This window comes from Mya arenaria, chromosome 10 (assembly GCF_026914265.1).
Source record: "Mya arenaria isolate MELC-2E11 chromosome 10, ASM2691426v1".
Classification (NCBI taxonomy): Eukaryota; Metazoa; Mollusca; class Bivalvia; order Myida; family Myidae; genus Mya; species Mya arenaria.
In genome coordinates this window covers 71,023,514-71,041,692 of record NC_069131.1, presented here as the reverse complement: position 1 = coordinate 71,041,692, position 18,179 = coordinate 71,023,514, and the positions used below count along the sequence as shown (strand labels likewise).

The 18,179-nt window shown below is 33.6% G+C and overlaps 1 protein-coding gene across 1 annotated transcript; it reads left to right on the top strand.

Moving 5' to 3' along the window:
• The first annotated feature begins 2,698 nt into the window (after positions 1–2,698).
• Positions 2,699–17,975, top strand: LOC128205465 (mRNA-capping enzyme-like). Its single transcript, XM_052907115.1, has 18 exons — positions 2,699–2,878; positions 3,113–3,277; positions 3,567–3,676; positions 4,060–4,163; positions 4,420–4,584; positions 4,965–4,995; positions 5,961–6,069; positions 6,712–6,812; positions 8,465–8,568; positions 9,007–9,108; positions 9,764–9,845; positions 10,415–10,540; positions 12,261–12,425; positions 13,363–13,434; positions 13,860–13,963; positions 14,668–14,734; positions 15,066–15,195; positions 15,787–17,975. Exons 2-18 carry the CDS (start codon positions 3,199–3,201, stop codon positions 15,924–15,926), a joined length of 1,791 nt encoding a protein of 596 aa, XP_052763075.1. The 5' UTR covers positions 2,699–2,878; positions 3,113–3,198; the 3' UTR covers positions 15,927–17,975.
• Positions 17,976–18,179: the final 204 nt, after the last annotated feature.

Genomic DNA, 18,179 nt, shown 5'->3' with positions numbered 1-18,179 from the left:
GAGACGTTTTATATGAGTTAATGCAATATTTATTCATTTCAAAAAATATATTTCATAATAAGTTTAAAAGTACATTAACAATCATGAATAGATATTACTACATCTTTAAATGAATGAATGAAGCACATTTGAAAACATAAATAACAACTATATAACAACAATAAATTAATAACTACGTGTTTTTATAAGCACATTTGCGAACTACTACTACTATTTCTACAACAATAAGCATATTTATAACTAACATCACAATAATTGATATTGTGTTTATCATGAAAAAAAATAAACAATTATGCATACACAACAAAACGCCCTCACAATATAACTTCAACTTTCTTATTTTTGGATCAATTTGAATAAAATTTGAAATATAAACCCATTATGTAGCCTTTTCAATCATTTGTTCAACAAAAACAAAAATTGTTAACAATAAATGAGTTATGAGTGGATTTCACGTCTCTAAAAGTGGATTTCACTTGTCAAAATGTGGATTTCACTTCGATTTCCGATCTTTTTTCAAAATAGGTCTACAACTTTCTTATTTTTGGAAAATTAATTTGTTAAAAATTAATGAGTTATGAGTGGATTTCACGTCTGAAAAAGTGGATTTCACTTGTCAAAATGTGGATTTCACTTCGATTTCCGATCTTTTTTCAAAATAGGTCTACAACTTTCTTATTTTTGGATCAATTTGGATAAAATTTGAAATATAAACCCATTATGAAGCCCTTTCAATTATTTGTTCTACAGAAAAATTAATTTGTTAAAAATAAATGAGTTGTGAGTGGATTTCACGTCTGAAAAAGTGGATTTCACTTGTCAAAATGTGGATTTCACTTCGATTTCCGAAAAATTGCTCTAACTTCTTCATTTCTTGATATATTTTAATAAAATTTGAAATATAAACCCTTCATTAGGCACTTTCCAAAATGTATACAAAAAATAAAAATAAATAATTAATAAAACTGAGTTGAGAGTGGATTTCACTTCTCGAAAACTGGATTTCACCTCGATTTTCGAAAAATTGCTCTAACTTCTTCATTTTTCGACCAATTTCAATAAAATTTGAAATATAAACCCTTTATGAGGCACTTTGTAATAAATATACAAAAACAGAAAATTATTTATTAAAATTAATGAGTTGTGAGTGGATTTCACTTCTCGAAAACTGGATTTCACCTCGATTTCCGATCTATTTTCGAAAATTTGCTCTAACTTCTTCATTTTATGACCAATTTTAATAAAATTTGAAATATAAACCCTTTATGAGGCACTTTCTAATAAATATACAAAAACAGAAAATTATTTATTAAAATGAATGAGTTATGAGTGGATTTCACTTATCGGAATCTGGATTTCACCTCGATTTCCGATCTATTTTTGGAAAAAAATGAAAAATTGCTCTAACTTCTTTATTTTTTGACCAATTTCAATAAAATTTGAAATATAAACCCTTCACGAGGCACTTTCTAATATGTAGACAAAAAATTAAATTATTAATTAAAATAACTGAGTTCTGAGTGGATTTCACGTTTTGAGTGGATTTCACGTGAAATCCACTGGATTCCTGTATCACCCCGCACCCTTTAATTAAGGTCATGGGAAACGTCGGGATGTTTGATTAGTAGGTCATCGGCACTCAAGGGAGACTGGTAGCCCCTAAACTTTAGCATGAATTTTGAAGCTTTGGAGTAGGCAATGCAGTAGGCTTGTTAAATGATTGCTTATTCAAATGAACAATTAAATCATGTCAACATCTTTATTTTCAGATGACAACACATTAATACATAAATCTCACATTAATGTGAGTTCCTGACTTTTTTAACTAGTAAAGGATTGAAGCTAAATACACATGAAATATGTCTTTTTTTTTATAAATCTATTTTCTTCATGCGCTGGATCTCAATGATTCTTGCTCGGCCTCCTAAAATTTGTAAATGTGTAAATTAACTTAATGAACTCTTGGGGAGATTTCTCCAGCACAAAAACAATTAATGTCTAACAATGAGCTCAACTTCAACTTTCGAAATTCATCAAATTGCCAATTAAGTACATCAAGGACAACAATATTGAAACTTACCGACATAAACTATTAGAAAAAATGAGTGTCATTCACAGTGTGAAACGAATCCTCGCTGTTGAAAACAAGTTGAAGGGTTCATCTTGACGTCAAACGGGATTTATACCTAGAATCTGTGATTACTAGTATTATTGGTCCCAGCAAGAATTTATAAATCACAGGATTTCAAGCAGAGTTTAATAGCGTCAATCTGCTCGTCGAGTAGGCTACGTGCCAGTGTCCGAGTTATCACAGAAAAATAGTTTACAGTTCAGAGTTTATTTTGATTAATTATAATTGTTTTAACAATTATTTGCTCAAAAGTACAATTTAAAAAGAAACTACAAATACTTACAGTATATGAAGCGCGAGGAGAATTTAAGTACCGTCACTACGTATATCCTCAACACTTTGTTCTAAGAGAATACTCCAAGACACAAATGAAAACAGTTCTCTTGATATTTATTTTAGTATAGACAAATCGACAAACTTCGTTCTTTCTCGAGAACGCTACTGTTAACGGTCCATCCTCAATCGTATACGCTCTAAAGGGACAGTAGGGGAAGTAACTGCTGTCGAATGCAAGAAACCGTTTCGAAACATGCCAATTTGAATAAATAAAGTTATTCGCTTCCGGTTGTGAACCGATATTCTTTTTGTATCAATATTTATTGTTTTCTTAGCACTATCCTCGCTGACGAAGTCTATTCTGAATTATTTTTTAAGTATTAGGTAGAGTGATGCTGTGGTATTTATTCCAGTGACATTTTTCGGTGCATTATAGTGAAACCGTTAGAATATCACTTATTTCCGCGACAGGTAAACAAGCTTTAGTACACTTTTACAGCTGTTGTCATTACTTTGAGTTTATGTTCACTATAAATATGTGTAAACATTCTTAGCTTGTCCAGTTTGTAACAAAAAATCCTTTTTATGTTATATAGCCACAAGTGTCATCAGATAGTTCGGAATTGAAAAGCTGTTTACAAGTGCTAATGGGGTCATTGTGTTGTTTGGAGAAGTTTTGATTATAAACAAGTTCAATGCTTATAGGTCAGAAATACCCAGAAGAACAGAAGCGATACTAAAGTGGTTGTGTCTATTGTTACTATGACGGGTGCCAGAAAATTTCTGTAGTTATGGGGAAAAACAAGAGGAGTGATTTGGGTCCACCCCCTCGCTGGCTGCATTGCCCTAGGAAAGGGCAGATAATTGTTGGTGAGTAGGAGTAGTTTTTATATGCTACAAATTTACAGTTTGTACTTATTATTAAATGCCATTGATTGTAATGTGAAAGTATACTACTGCATTACATCACTATGATGATTAACATCTTAAGTTTAAGCCCTCATTGAATGACACCATCTGCAAATTTAAGACAATTGCCTGTACTTGTTTCCTTTTGTATATTATTTACAGTCAATAATTTAAATCATCTTCTTCGGAGAATAGTTGTGTACTATTTGTCATAGAATTTGATATGTCATGACGTCTTTTTTCTCCACAGATATATTTGTGCCTTTCAAGACTCCACTTGATGGGCGCTATGATGATGATGTTCCAGAGGAGTGTAGATTTAATGTCTCTATGTTATTTGATTCATTGAAAATGTACAAGGTAAAGCAGAACATGTTTCCTAGTTACCTTATTTAAATTGAAACTTTCAAATGTTTAGTTAGAAAAAGTTACCTGTTATGATATCTCAACTGTTTCAAGATATTATAGAAAATAATGCTAGAATGTAAATGATTGTACATGAAATTTAAATATATAAGGAGTTTCTCTTATGCAATTTTCAAGCTAGAATATTACCTTGCATCCGGGGGATCGCAAAAATAACATTTATACAGAGTTAACCATTCTTCTTTTTATATACATGTATATCATTACGATTACGAGAGACCCCTCAATCTGTCGTTGTTGACCCCCAGTTGGTAATTCTTAGGGAAGCCCTGAAAAAAGCATGTAAATTATGTTCTCGCACATGTTGATGTTTGCAGAAGAAGTTAGGATTAGTTGTTGACCTGACCAACACAACACGCTTCTACGACAAGCTTGAGGTGGAGAAACGAGATTGCAGATACGTGAAAATGCAGTGCAGGGGGTAGGTTGTAGTGTTGTTATCATAAACAATTTGTTTTCAATTCAATGTAGTGGTAATATAATATTCAAAGAATCTCTGTCTTATACAATAAATTTATTCAAACCTTATCTTAAAAGAATAGAAAATATTTTTTGTTGTATATTATGTCAGGCATAGCTATGTTTTGCAATTGACATGATGCTGAATCAGAAATCTCCCTTGATTTTTACCTTCATTATTTAAAAAGTGAAAACATTTAATCAACAATTTATTACAGGCACGGGGAAACACCCTCAAAGGAGCAGACGCAGGCGTTTATTGAGCTGGTGGCACGCTTTCATTCCCAGAAACCACTGGAAATGATTGGCATCCACTGCACCCATGGATTCAATCGTACAGGGTTCCTCATAGTTGCCTACATCGTGGAACAATTGAGTTGGAGGTTAGATAGGATTAATATTTACACTAACAGTGGTCAAAATTACTGAAAGCCCTGCACAGGTAAAATATTTTACAAGCTTGTTTAAAATCAAGATTTTATGTAGCAGGATTATTAAAAAAATGATAGCAATTGTTAGTGTAAGAATTCGGGCATGTTCATCCAATAGCTTAATTTTGATGACAATTAATATACCTTATAATTTGTTTATATCATATACATTAAAAATACTTAGCTACCGGTATTTGTTTATGCCAAATTGTGAAGTGGATGTCAATATATTGTGTTCTTAATATCAGAATGACATAAAGGAAAGTGTGGCTTACATATAATTATGCAAATCATTTGAAATAGAAATAAAACATGATTTCTTCCATTTACAGTGTGGATGCTGCCGTGCAGCTGTATGCTCAGGTCAGTTTTGGCTTTCTTTTGAAGGCTTTAGGGCATGACTGTTTCATAAGCCATGATCAGGCATAACAGTAAATAAAATGTTGTTGTTTTTTTCAGATTTCCCTACCTATTTTTTTTCGGGCACCGCCACTATTTTTTTCTGACCTTTAACTGTTTTTATCCTTTTGGGGTTAAGTTTTCAGTTGTTTCTTGCATGGGAAAGCTGCATAAATGTAATTAGTTAAAAAGGTGATGTTTTTCATTCTGAAAAAAACATACAGAGACATATTTGTTACAACTTAAAAACCTGTATATATCCCGACCTACCTACCATATTATTTTTGGCATTAAATTTGGGATAAAATTGGCGTTATTTAATTTGTCCTAAGTACAATACATAATCATAGATATTTTATTTATATGTTAGTTTTGCTTGAGACTATACAAGAATGAAGCTTAAACGACCTTTATAAGGTACTGAAATTATAAATATTCTGGGATCTTAAAAGAAATATAAATGTACCTGGCATCTTACCACAGTGGATAACTGTGAAAATCTTATGGCTACCAGCCTCAATATCCTTTAATCCCATTTGACTACCAAAATAAATGTCATTGTAATTTGCTCCTTGATAGTAATTTTCTCACAATTGATTTGTATAATATTATCCTTTTGGACTTTCTTTGCAAGATTTCATTTATTTCAGCCCAATTTCTCTTCTTCCAAAACAGAATCTTTCCCCAAACATCTCACCATAATTAATCCCCCATATCATACTCTTCAGTTTTGGTTCTAGTTTTATGAATCAAGGTTATATGAATGAAAACCCCCATTCAAGTCAGAAGCTTAACATTCAAAATTTAATTTGTTGTTATTAAATAATGAAACCAAAATGTGGAAGCATGAACATTTCGAAATATTAATCTATCATTGATTGGTCTGATTCCAGGTTAATTAGATAAATACAATCTTTTACGATTTACAGGCTCGCTCACCAGGCATCTACAAGCAGGACTATCTTCAGGAACTTTTCCATCGTTATGGCGATGTAGATGACACACCGGCTGCCCCCATTCTGCCTGAGTGGTGTAATGGTACTGTGTTTTGTTGTTCATTTAATGTCAACGAGGTACAAAAACTAAAATGTTGTTTCTAACTTTAACAGTTAGAAAATTGGATAATATGATAATGTTAACTGTTAGAAAATTGGATAAAATAATAACTTTAACACTCAGAAAATTGGATACCAGTTATATAAATATGTCAAGAATTTCTGTTTGATTCTATGAAAAGTTTACTTTCAAATTCAAATAAACTTTGTCTTACTTTTCCAGTTTTAGAATTTGTTATAAAAATACATCACTATTACTCAGGGAAACTGATTTGAAAAAGATATTGTAGGATATGATCATTGATAAGAGAGTCCTATTAACATTCAAATTGGTCCACATATTATATACTCATGCTTAGGAAGTCCTCTTACTCCGTCTTAAAGTTATGTGGTTGTTGACCTTATGTGATTTCTTAGAAGGCCTCTGATTGGCTGAGGGAAAGGTCGCCACAAGATGTGGCCTTGATAGACTCGACCTCAGATCCCAGTAGCAGAGCGTATTAAGGATAAGTTTTTAATCCGTTTGTGCTCTTGTGTATAATTATGATGATGATACTTTCCTAAACATTGCAAAACTATTTTATGCTCAACAAACACCATGTATAACTTACCTCTGCTTGTATAGAGTCAGAAGAGGGAGTGGATGATGACGGCAATGCTATTGAAGAGGACGGCACGGACCAGGCAGGGGCTAGGAAAAGATTTAAGAAGGAGGTTGTGAAAAAGGTACATTGTAGTCTGTTTTATGTGATTCTTTTTAGCTCGACTATTCGAAGAATAGGTGGGCCATACTGCTCGCCCCAGTGTCGGCGTCGGCGTCCGGTTAAAGTTTTAGGGCAAGTTGGGATTTTCACTTATAAGTCCAATACCCTACATTCAATTGACTTAAAACTTCATGCAGTTGTTCAGGGCCATCACATGATGAGGTTAGATGACTCCATATTATTCTTTACACAGATAATGGCCCCTGATTGACAATGGAACTTAGGTTAAAGTTTTAGGGCAAGTTGGAATATTTATAAATAACTTCTGTATTCTTTGTTCAATTGACTTAATACTTCACACCATCGCACAATGAGGTTACATAACTCCATATTATCCTAAATAGAAGTTATGGCCCCTGATTGACTTAGGTTAAAGTTTTAGGGCAGGTTAAAGTTTTATGGCAAGTTGGGATTTTCACTTAAAACTCCAATACCATTCATTCAATTGACTTAATACTTCACACAGATGTTCAGAGCCATCACATAATGAGGTTACATAACTCCATATGATCTTTTATACAAATTATGGCCCCTGATTGACTATGGAACTTAGGTTAAAGTTTTAGGGCAGGTTGGGATATTGTTTAATAACTTATATACCCTTCATTCAATTGACTTAATACTTCACACATTGTTCAGGACCATCACCCAATGAGGTTACATAACTCCATATCCTAAATACAAGTTATTGCCCCTGATTGACTTAGGTTAAAGTTTTAGGCAAGTAAAAGTTAAGGGCAAGTTGGGATTTTAATAAAAAAAACTTCTATACCGTTCATTAAATGCACTTAATAAAATTCAAAATTATTATGACTATCTTGCAACAAGAAACATAACTCCGTTTTAAGCCTAAATACAAATTATGGCCCTTGATTTTTTTTTTTAATTTCCTTTGAAAGGCATATTTGTATATTCTTAACAACATTTTCATTATGGGAAATCAAGTTATTTTATCGAATAATTTTAGTTATGTTTGACATAAAGAGACCAAACTTGGTATTATTACATCGTTATTGTATTCGAAGTCAAAGCGGCGTAGTCGAGTGCGCTGTCTTACGACGGCTCTTGTTAGATAAACAAATACTACTAGGTGTCTTGAATTATGTGTTCCCTGCAAATCATGGGATGCACAATCTTCCTAGGGATTTCCTTGTCTGGCTTTGTTGTCAGCTGACACACTTTTTCAGATTATTTTTTGAATACCATAGCTTGTTGTTGAGACCTCAAACTTAGCATTGGATAATGTCAGTAGATGGTCGTTATTGATTTAGGGGTCTGTAGCTCAATGGTTTAGGTAATGTTGAAATTTGCGCAATTCAAGAGGCAATGCTTGCTAATTAGTCAAATTATGCATACTAGCAATGACTTTTTGAACTGACTGGAAGTCAATCTGTACTGCACAAAGCATTTATACTCCAGACTTCATAGGTGTCAGTAATGTCTCAAAAGTCACTGTTGTATTTTGGCATTTGCCATTTTATTTACAGGTGTCAGCAAATAAGTGGCATACTAAAATAGCCTTGAGTATAGTTTAGCAAAGGACAAATTGAAAGTCAAAAATAGCATGAAGTCAAAGCTAAACATCCCTTCCTGAAGACAATTCTTTGATTTCAGAATGCAAAGTTCGTGGATGGAGTTACGGGGGTGAAACAGGTCGGCGACCAGCCTAGACTCGGCAGCATTCAACAGAAAGTCCAGGATATGTGTGATTGGAAGGGGTAAGTGTATGGATACTCTTGTAGCCCTTGGCTTCGTTTATGGTTCCATTTCAGATAGGGTTTCTATGTTTAAAGCATGTCACGATTGATGTGAAGAATATGAAAAAATGTTATTAGCTTTTGTGTCTAATTTTCAAAGAACAAATGTCGGGCTATTGTGATAGCCTTGGTGTTACCATAAACAATGCCATTGTGAAAAACTTAAGCCTTGGCCTCAACTTAAACAGCATATGTATAAGATATTTAAATGAAACTCGGTACACATGTTGCAAGAGACAAGGGGCATCTGTAAAACAAGGCCCAGAAGTCTGACTTTAGTTAAATTTAAGTTCTGCCCTTTTTTCAGAAGAAAAAAGACAAGTGTAAGCCTTTGCTCTGCTGAGCTCTTGTTTCTTTTTTCCACTTGCTGAAGGTCATTTTTGTCTGGTAAAATTTCAGGTCAGGATTTCCTGGCTCCCAGCCGATTTCTTTGGATGTGAAGAATATTGACTATCTGAGGAAGAAGCCATATAAATGTAGCTGGAAGGCTGATGGAACCAGGTATGAATTATGAAAGTAAAGTTATATTTTATAGAAATAAACACTAAGCTTGTTTTTCTTTCAACCATTCAATTGACCAATACAGGAACTATATGTTGTCATATAATAGCTCATGGTTGTGTACAATGGATTACTTTGGCCACCTCTGACAAACAGGCATGAAACCAGGCTTGAGCTTGGCTTCTATTCATGTCATATTAGTAATGTTTATCCTCGTTCAGAAAGGTGTGTGATGGTTAAGTGCTGAAGAGGTATAGATGTTTAGCTGTTGCCCTATAAAAGGGTTATGGGTTTTAATACCACCTAAAACCTCCTCAGGCCTAACAGGCCATTTAACAGCTTGCAGTCTGTTAAATCATAAAGTTCATTAGTGTTTGGTTGCTCAAAAGTCCTGTTAACTTGAACAGCTTAATTAAAAAGTCAAACCTACCGACCTTTCTGACCTCCAAACCTCAATTAAATCTTAACGGGAGGTTTGAAACTGGCCTCATCATCTCTGAAAAGTAAAAATTGACACCAATATTAGTTTCATCCAACCAAATGGACAATAATATGATTTATACATGTTTTGACGATTAGACATTTGCACTGAATTTCGAGTGTAAATTTTGTAATCTTGTAATAATCTACTTATTTTATATCTTCTTTGTTTCAGGTTTATGATGTTGATAGATGGTGAGCACCAAGTATTTATGCTGGACAGGGATAACACAGTCTTCCATGTACCAAATCTCATGGTATGTTTCCTTCTTAATCCTCAAGGATAAACTACTGAATTACAGATTTTATGGTAGGAAAGATAATATACTCAGGAAAATAGTTGGAAAAACCAGGTTAAAGCAAAAATAATGTGTACATGTATTAAACATCGGGATTAAATCAAGATTACTGGAGATTGCCTTGAACATACAAGGATTTTAGCTTAACTTTTCTAAGAATAAGGAAGTCTTTTCTACTCGTGTCTGACTTTGGTTAGTTTATTGCTCATTGACCGTTCATCAGGGCTTCTATTTTTTTCATAATTAATCCAGTTTGGATGTTATTCTAATCAATTTATGTCATAAATTTTGCATTTGTTTTCTAATCAAAAAGTATACTGGTAACTGGTACAAAATTGTACAAAACACTATTGTGCTTAGATTGATAATGCTGGGGGAAATTGAGATGATGCTGTTTTCATTTTCATTATATAAATTTCTATGGATAATAATCATGTACAATATACAGTAAAATTTGTTGAAAATTTTAATAGAGTTCCTTATTTTCTGCTTTCTTCATCTAAGCAAATTTGTTCTATTTTTGGCAGTTTCCACGGCGAAAGGATCTCAACGGGCACACAACTAACACCTTGCTTGATGGGGAAATGATCGTGGACACGGTTAACGGTCAGAATGTGCCGCGATTCCTCATCTATGACATCATCAAATTTGAGGTCTGTACTGCAGTAAGAATGTTTGGCCTTTGTTCTTCATTTAGTTTTTGACTGAAGTTGGCAATGAAAGATGAAATAATCATAAACAGATGAAAGAAAGATCCAGTAAAAATTCAACTGTTTCGTACACGCTTTATGTCAATAAAAACTGCATGTGAATTTGGTTTATGATCACCAGGCCGGACAAGTGGGTTTCCTCCAGGCTCTCCGTATTCCCCCATAACACAAGAACACACTCTCATGAATTCTCATGCCAACATAAATGATTAATATACTGTTGTAGTAACTTGTTTCACAATCGTTGTAAAAAGAAACAACTGCAAAAGAATTGTCACGACGCTGGATGTCAATCAACCATTCACTTGACAAATAAAGGGATTATATTTCATCAAGAAATAAATCTCATCAAGTATTTAGGCAGATATAAGCTCCTTGTACACATAATGTTTATTCTCATGAGTTTACGTTTTTGTGACATTAATGGTTTAAATTTGTTCCTTTTGTGTGTGTTTTTTAATTGAATATTGACTATTTCAACAAAACTATGGTTAGCGGATGAGCGAAATGAAAAATAAATGAATAGTGGAATTTGGGCTTTCATTTAATTTAAATGTGACTGTAGATGACTTAATGCTGTGATGAGTTGCAAAGGGCTCAAGGGTCGGTTTCATTTATAGATCTTGGTTGTAATTATTTTATATCTGACAGTATAAATGGCAAAAGTTGCAACAAATTGAATCTTTTTATTTCTTCAACCTTGTGTTTACTTTAAATACTAGTTAAAGTTCAAATCAGTCACAAAATCTGATATGGAGAATAAAGTAAAACATATGAATAAATTCTACATGTGATTAGTTTAAACTTTATTTATTTAACAACAATTGGGAAATTTTTTATATTAACTTATACTTAGTCACTCTCGGTGGCAATATGTTGTGCGAGAGTGTGGTCTTGTGATGTGAGGGGAACTGGAAAACCCATAGAAAACCCATTGGCCTGGCTTGGTGACCACCAACCAAACTCACATATGCCCAGACCGAGAATCTACCCCGGTCGCCTTTTTGAGAAGCGAGTGTGCTAACCACTGAGCTAACCGGACATGTGATTAACGACTAAGCCTAACATCTTTCTTGAAATAAGCCCCAGATAGTTGAAAATATTTTTAGAAATGGTGACAAAAATATATCTGATACACAAATTTTGACAGTTATTACATTCAGACAAATTAATTACACTTAATTACAATAGACAAATGAGGTAAATTTTCTTTAATATTGGTCGCTTCAGTAGTTTTTTAAAAATAAAGGCACAAGTATTAGTACGGTATGTTGTGGGTTGTTGTTTTTTTTTTTCAAAAAAATAATGTTTAAATTATTTTCTATGGTTTGTGTCTTTTTTGAATGCTTGAAAAAGCCATTTTAGACTTTGAAGGGCATCTTATCAATAAGGCTAGGACCAAACATTATCAGATCACAATTTTTCTTTTGGATATAAAGGGAGTGTCAGAAATAGAATTGAAAAAAAATATCTAAATAAGTCAAGAGTAATATTTAATAAGTCAAGAGTAATATTTTCAGCCAATTGTTTCTTCCAAAATATATCTCATGGCAACCAAGAATACAGGATTCGAAAAATTGATCGTACAAAAAGCTCGTTGGTTAGAATGCTTCTCTATGACTAAATTTTATGAACTTAAGATTTTTTTGTTGTTTTTTGTTAGGGTAAGGAGGTAGGTAAGACAGATTTCAACACACGGATTCTATGCATAGAAAAGGAAATCATCGGTCCCCGGCATGCAAAGATGAGCGCAGGTAAACTTGACAAGGCACGGGAACCATTCAGTGTCCGTATTAAACCATTCTGGGACATCGTCACGGCTAGAAAGGTACAAGCATGGGCCTTTTTTAAGGGAAAGAGTGTTCGGTATTTGTGCCCCCCACAGCATGAATTAAAGGGTGATTTACTGTCCATAAAATGGATGATTTTCGACATAAAATTAATTAGTTTGTGAAACTGTACTTTGACAGATGTTGACACATTAACCAAAGATGTTTCATACAAAATTTTAACTTCCTACAACAAAAACTGTGTCAATGTAAAAAAACTTAAGAAGAGTTCGGTTTTGTGGCTTTAGCCCCTGGCAAATTGGTCAGACTTTCTTATTCATTCCTATATTTACACAAAGTTATCTGGCAATAATAATAACATGCAAGTTTGACAGTTTACAGATAAAACTATTTGATGGATTCTTTATGGTGTTTGAAGACTTTTTGTATCAAATGTGTTTAATGACTTGATAATTCAGAAAATTCATCAGTATTTCTTCCAAATGTGCATGTAGATTGTATATGATTTTAAGCTTACATGTTTCAATGAAATATTGGGGCCATATTCATTAACGTTTTGAGTCTGAATTTGAGACTCAGGCTCAGAAAACTAAATTCTTAAATGTTTAAAAGTATCTATGATATAATTAATTTTGACAAAAGATGTGTGCCGGACTCTAGAACATCTTATTAATTACAGTTACAGTACTTTTAATATTTGCTCCTGTAATAGCATTATTACAACAAAATGAAAATTGCTTTTTTGATTCTTCAAGTTTAAATTTGGCCATAACTCCAAAAACTGTTCAAGATATTGAATTGAAACTTGGTACACATGTTCACAATGACAATTTTGCACATGTATAGTAAGGCCCATAACTCTAGCTTTAATAATCATCGTTTAATTATGCTACTTTTTTGACTGACAAAAAATGACAGCTCTACAGCACTCTTGTATTGTTTGTTTCATTGTTCTTATTTGGTTTTATTTTTAAGTTACTTGATGGGGCGTTTGCCAGCCAAGTGAGCCACGAGGTCGACGGCCTGATATTTCAACCTGTTCCTGATGTGAGTGCTGGAAAACGATTATGATTGAGTTTAGTACAATCAAGTACATTTTGATGGTCTTCCAAAAACTATCATCACACGTATATACAATGTATATACACAAGGATGACAATAAAAGGGTTAGGCAGAAAAAAACATTAGTTACAGGCCTTTTAAGGAAAGGAATGATTTAGTTATAATTACAATAAAATAATCAGTTCTAAATTGGCTCTTTAAATAAAAAAGGTTGTTTTTCACATTTTATGAACTCAACTGTTGTTGGTCAAAATGATTTTATAACCCTTTAGAACATACTTTTGTTTTTAGGACATCCACCCTGTTTGAATTCTCAAAACCTGAAAGTCGTAATTTCCGATGATTTTACCTCTTAAGATCCAAATTTAATTTCAATGACTGGACTATTCTGACTGTATTTTATATTCCAGCCGTACCATCCTGGACGTTGTAAGGAGACACTAAAGTGGAAACCACCCGAGCTCAACTCTGTCGACTTTAAGATGGTCATTAAAATGGACGCTGGGGGAGAAGGGTAAGGCTACATATAACTGATTATTGTTACTTCACAAGGCTATGGTCATCTTGTCATAAACAGAGTTTCAGCCTGGGTTTCAAAAGGCAGGGTACTGCTGAAAAGGGACATGTTGTTCAAGCTGAACAAAATTTAAAAACTACTTAATTATCTACAGCATTTAGTTCTATAAAAAAGTGTAGTGAGTCGTTACCAGGTGCAATACCCGCCTATAACTCTATAAGTTATACCTTATCATAACGCTTGAGTCAACTGATTATCATATTTTTTCCAGGATAACCCATAGAACTTAAAGTATTCTGTTTAAGAAGATTTGTGTTGTCATTCTCCAGTGAAGCAATTATATATGAGGTTCTGTAACTATTTTATTGTTATAACACTTTTCAACATGTAGTTTAAGGTACCGTATGTCATTTTGAAAGTGGCATAACAATTGGAAGAGCAAGCTCGAAATCTCCTTACACCAGTTTTTTTAAACAACCACTTCTATGTTAAATTCAGAATTTGAGCAAGCAAGGAAAGCATTAACCAGTGCATGGCTTGCAGGATTTTGCTAATTTCCACCACTGGCCTATTGTCTAGTATTAGTGCAGTTAGGAAAATATGTAATCGGAAATATCTTCAGTTCACCATAATGCCATAATAAGATGGCCAATTCATACATACACGGCCTTCTCTTTATAAATTTTCAATGTGTGTTTCAGGATGCTGGCATCCAAACGAGCCCTCTTGTACGTGACCGGCCTCGAGCAACCATTCTCAGAAATGAAGGTAACAAATTGTACAAAGTTTTATATATACAATTTTATGCTACCAAATTTTATGGTATATGAAATGCTAGGAAAGATAATGCACTTGGAAAAATATGATGCAACAAACCAAATAGCCATGTGTCTGTGAGTCACTATGGCATTGCTCGGCCAAAATTGTCAAATTGTCAAATTTCCACAAATGTTTTGTGTGTTTTGATTATATTTGTAGAAATGAGAGCAGATTCATCTTTTTTTTTTAACACCCCCTCACAAAGATACATGTCGGAACAAACAACACGAATTACAGAATTTATTATTCAGGTATAAAATTGATTTTTTCCGTTTTTCAGTACACCAAAGATCTGAAAGAACTAGATAAGAAGATTATAGAGTGCTGTTTTGACCCGACCACAAATGCTTGGAAGTATATGCGTGTACGGACAGACAAATCCTTCCCCAACCACTACACTACTGCTGTTGGTACTGTGACATTTATTGTTAAACTGCACATGCCACATTACTGTCTGCAAAATATCTATTTCAATTAAAAAAGTTATTCCGACTCCAACACTAAAAAATATTTTTTAGAATTTGGGAGTCTGAATATTTTCTATGGATGGAATTCAAACATTTATGAGTAATATTTCCACAAAGAAAAACATTATTTTTAGATATCTATATTTTACCATGTAGTTATTAAAAGTATGAGTCTGGTCCAGTCTGTTAGACCCATCTTTTGCAATATTTCTTTAACTTGGTTGTTTTTTCGTAGAAAAAAGACGAAGAATTGTGATAGTCTTGGTCATAACTCAAAAACTGATCAAGAAATTCAAATGAAACTTGATACCAGAGACCATACACATGTTCAACTATTCCCATAACTCTGCCTTTAATAATTATTGAGTGGAAAAAACAAAACAGATAAAAAACGAACGTTGGCCTTCGTTAAAATGCATGTTATATGAACTGCTGGGATGAATGTCAAATTTGATGGTGTTGGTATATGATTTACATCCCCAGTAGTAATTTTGTGTTACATGTCTGTTATTGTAAGAAATTAACTGTTTTCAGCTGTGTGTGACAGTATCAAGTACCCTGTGACAAAGGAGATGCTCTTCCGTGTCGTAGAGGTGGAGCGCTGGATGCCCCCTGCCCGTGAAATGATGCCCCCACCAGTGGGGAGACCCCTACATAAGGTCACCCAAAAATGACCTTGAGATTTGCTGCCCCACAGGTGACATGATGCCCCCACATGTTGGGATGCTCCTACATAAAAAACACATCACCTTGACCTTGAAGTCTGTCCATGCATTAGTGGACTCATATACAAACTTTGACATAGTCCCATTTGGTTGAAGTGACCTTGACATTGGCCTATTTATGGGGAAGTGACATTGACCTCCCACTAAGTGATGTGGGGTGATTGTTGCTATAGATGCACAGGGCTGTATAAGCTTTGGAAATGATTTCTTTAGTGAAAGAAACACCTTTGTATCAGCCTATTTTGGGCAAAGTGACATTGACATTCCAGTGATGTGGGATGCTTGTGATTTTATGTGCACAGGACTATCAGCTTGGAAAATGGTGTTAGATTAGATCCAGAATGAAAAACCTCATTGACTTTGATATTTGACATTTTTTGTGAAGTGAATTTTGCATCCCACTTAGTGATGTTAATTGTGTGTGACTTTATGGCATAGTGGTATAATAAACTTTGGAATGGAGTATGTCAATTTAACACTCAAGGGTCTTATAAGAAACACAATGACATTGGCCACCAGTATCGTATGTGGGAGCTTGTGATTTCACATCCATAGGGCTTTTAAAAGTGCTCAAATATTTTCCATGTGTACATAGGACGTAATTATGACACTTAAAACATATAGTGAATTTTTTTAAGCGTCAAAAATAAAAGCTCTGGTGTAAGTTTACAGCCAACAGAGTTGTGTTTCAACTTCTGAAAAGTTGGTGCTATATGGAAGGTTTAATGGCAAACATGTAACTGATATTATAAATTTTTTGATGGGAGCTCGCATTTATAATGATCAGGCAAGTTGTTGGACTTACACACACTAAGTCATACATGTGTATGTCCCTCATTTGTGGGCTTTCAGCATTTAACATAGTGGATTAACATCATATCAATTGAAGGACATCTTATTGTATGAAGATTAATTTAGTGTTCTTAATCCATTTACCTTTATTCTAAAACCCAGTGTCCATATTCTTAAGCATCTTGAGTCTGAGTTCTCGACCTATGACTCAGTAAATAAAATTCTTAAATGTTTTAGAATTTCTTTGATATAACTGCCTTTATGAAAGAAAGATAAGCTTTTTGTAATGGAGCGTTATCTTTGTTTTCATCTACATATCAACTGCCATATCAGAACAGTTACAACTTAAATAGGCATATTTTTTCTATTACTACCATGCAGATAAATTACAATGCCATTCACTAATACATCACACTATTTAAAGAATGTTGTCCTTGACAACATGTTCTTTAGAGCTACAGCACCCGCAACCCTGGTAATTGAAATAATCTCAATAACTCCAGTTGTGGGTGCTGTAACTATTACACATACAGAAATTAATGACATTATTGCTCAGGTAAAAGTGATTTTACATCAGGATTATTATAGACAGCTTTGAGTCTCGAATCTCTAACTCAAGAAGTTAATGAATATGAATTCTGAACCTACATGTTCATTCGGAACTCCTCGACCATTTTCCATCGAAAATGCTTTCCGATGTTTGCCTGTACATCAGAAGAAGTATGTCGTAAAAATTGAGATAATAGTATTAATTGTACTGTTTTCACATGTATTTTGTATTATTAAGTTTAAATTGATATCCTGTGAAGTGTATAATCGCTTAAATAATAAAGATTCCCAACAGTAAAGTCACTAAGTGTAACTGTTAAATTGTTTTTACTCTACAATGTAGTTGCACCTCGGTTAAATGTAAAGATTTCCGCCCATATACATCGGAGGTTGTTTTCTATTGAAAATGGTTGAGGAGATCCAAATACCTTCAAGTTCACTTTTAGTTATTTCAACAGAGTGTAGAAAAAGTCAAGAACATTAAAATGTTGCTGTCATTACAGCCCATAAACCAATCACTTTGTTAATGAAGTGAATTTTATTTAACGTATGAACTACTCACTATTTATAGAACTTGTCAGTTACTGAGTTCATTATTTGTGTGACGTTGACCTTGCAAGTACTAATCACAATGAAATAAAATTTGTCTTAAATGTTCGTTGTTTATTCTGGTTACCATTTCTCCGATTATTGTTGATAGAGGTTAACCAGGGACATGTAGTTGGCGTTTGCTGTTACTGTTTGTCAGTCCATCCACTCTCTAATTTCTTAACTCTTTAAATTTTACGTTGAAAATATTTCTTATTGACTTTGTTAAAATATAATCATTTTATAATCTTATCAACAGATATCATTACGGTT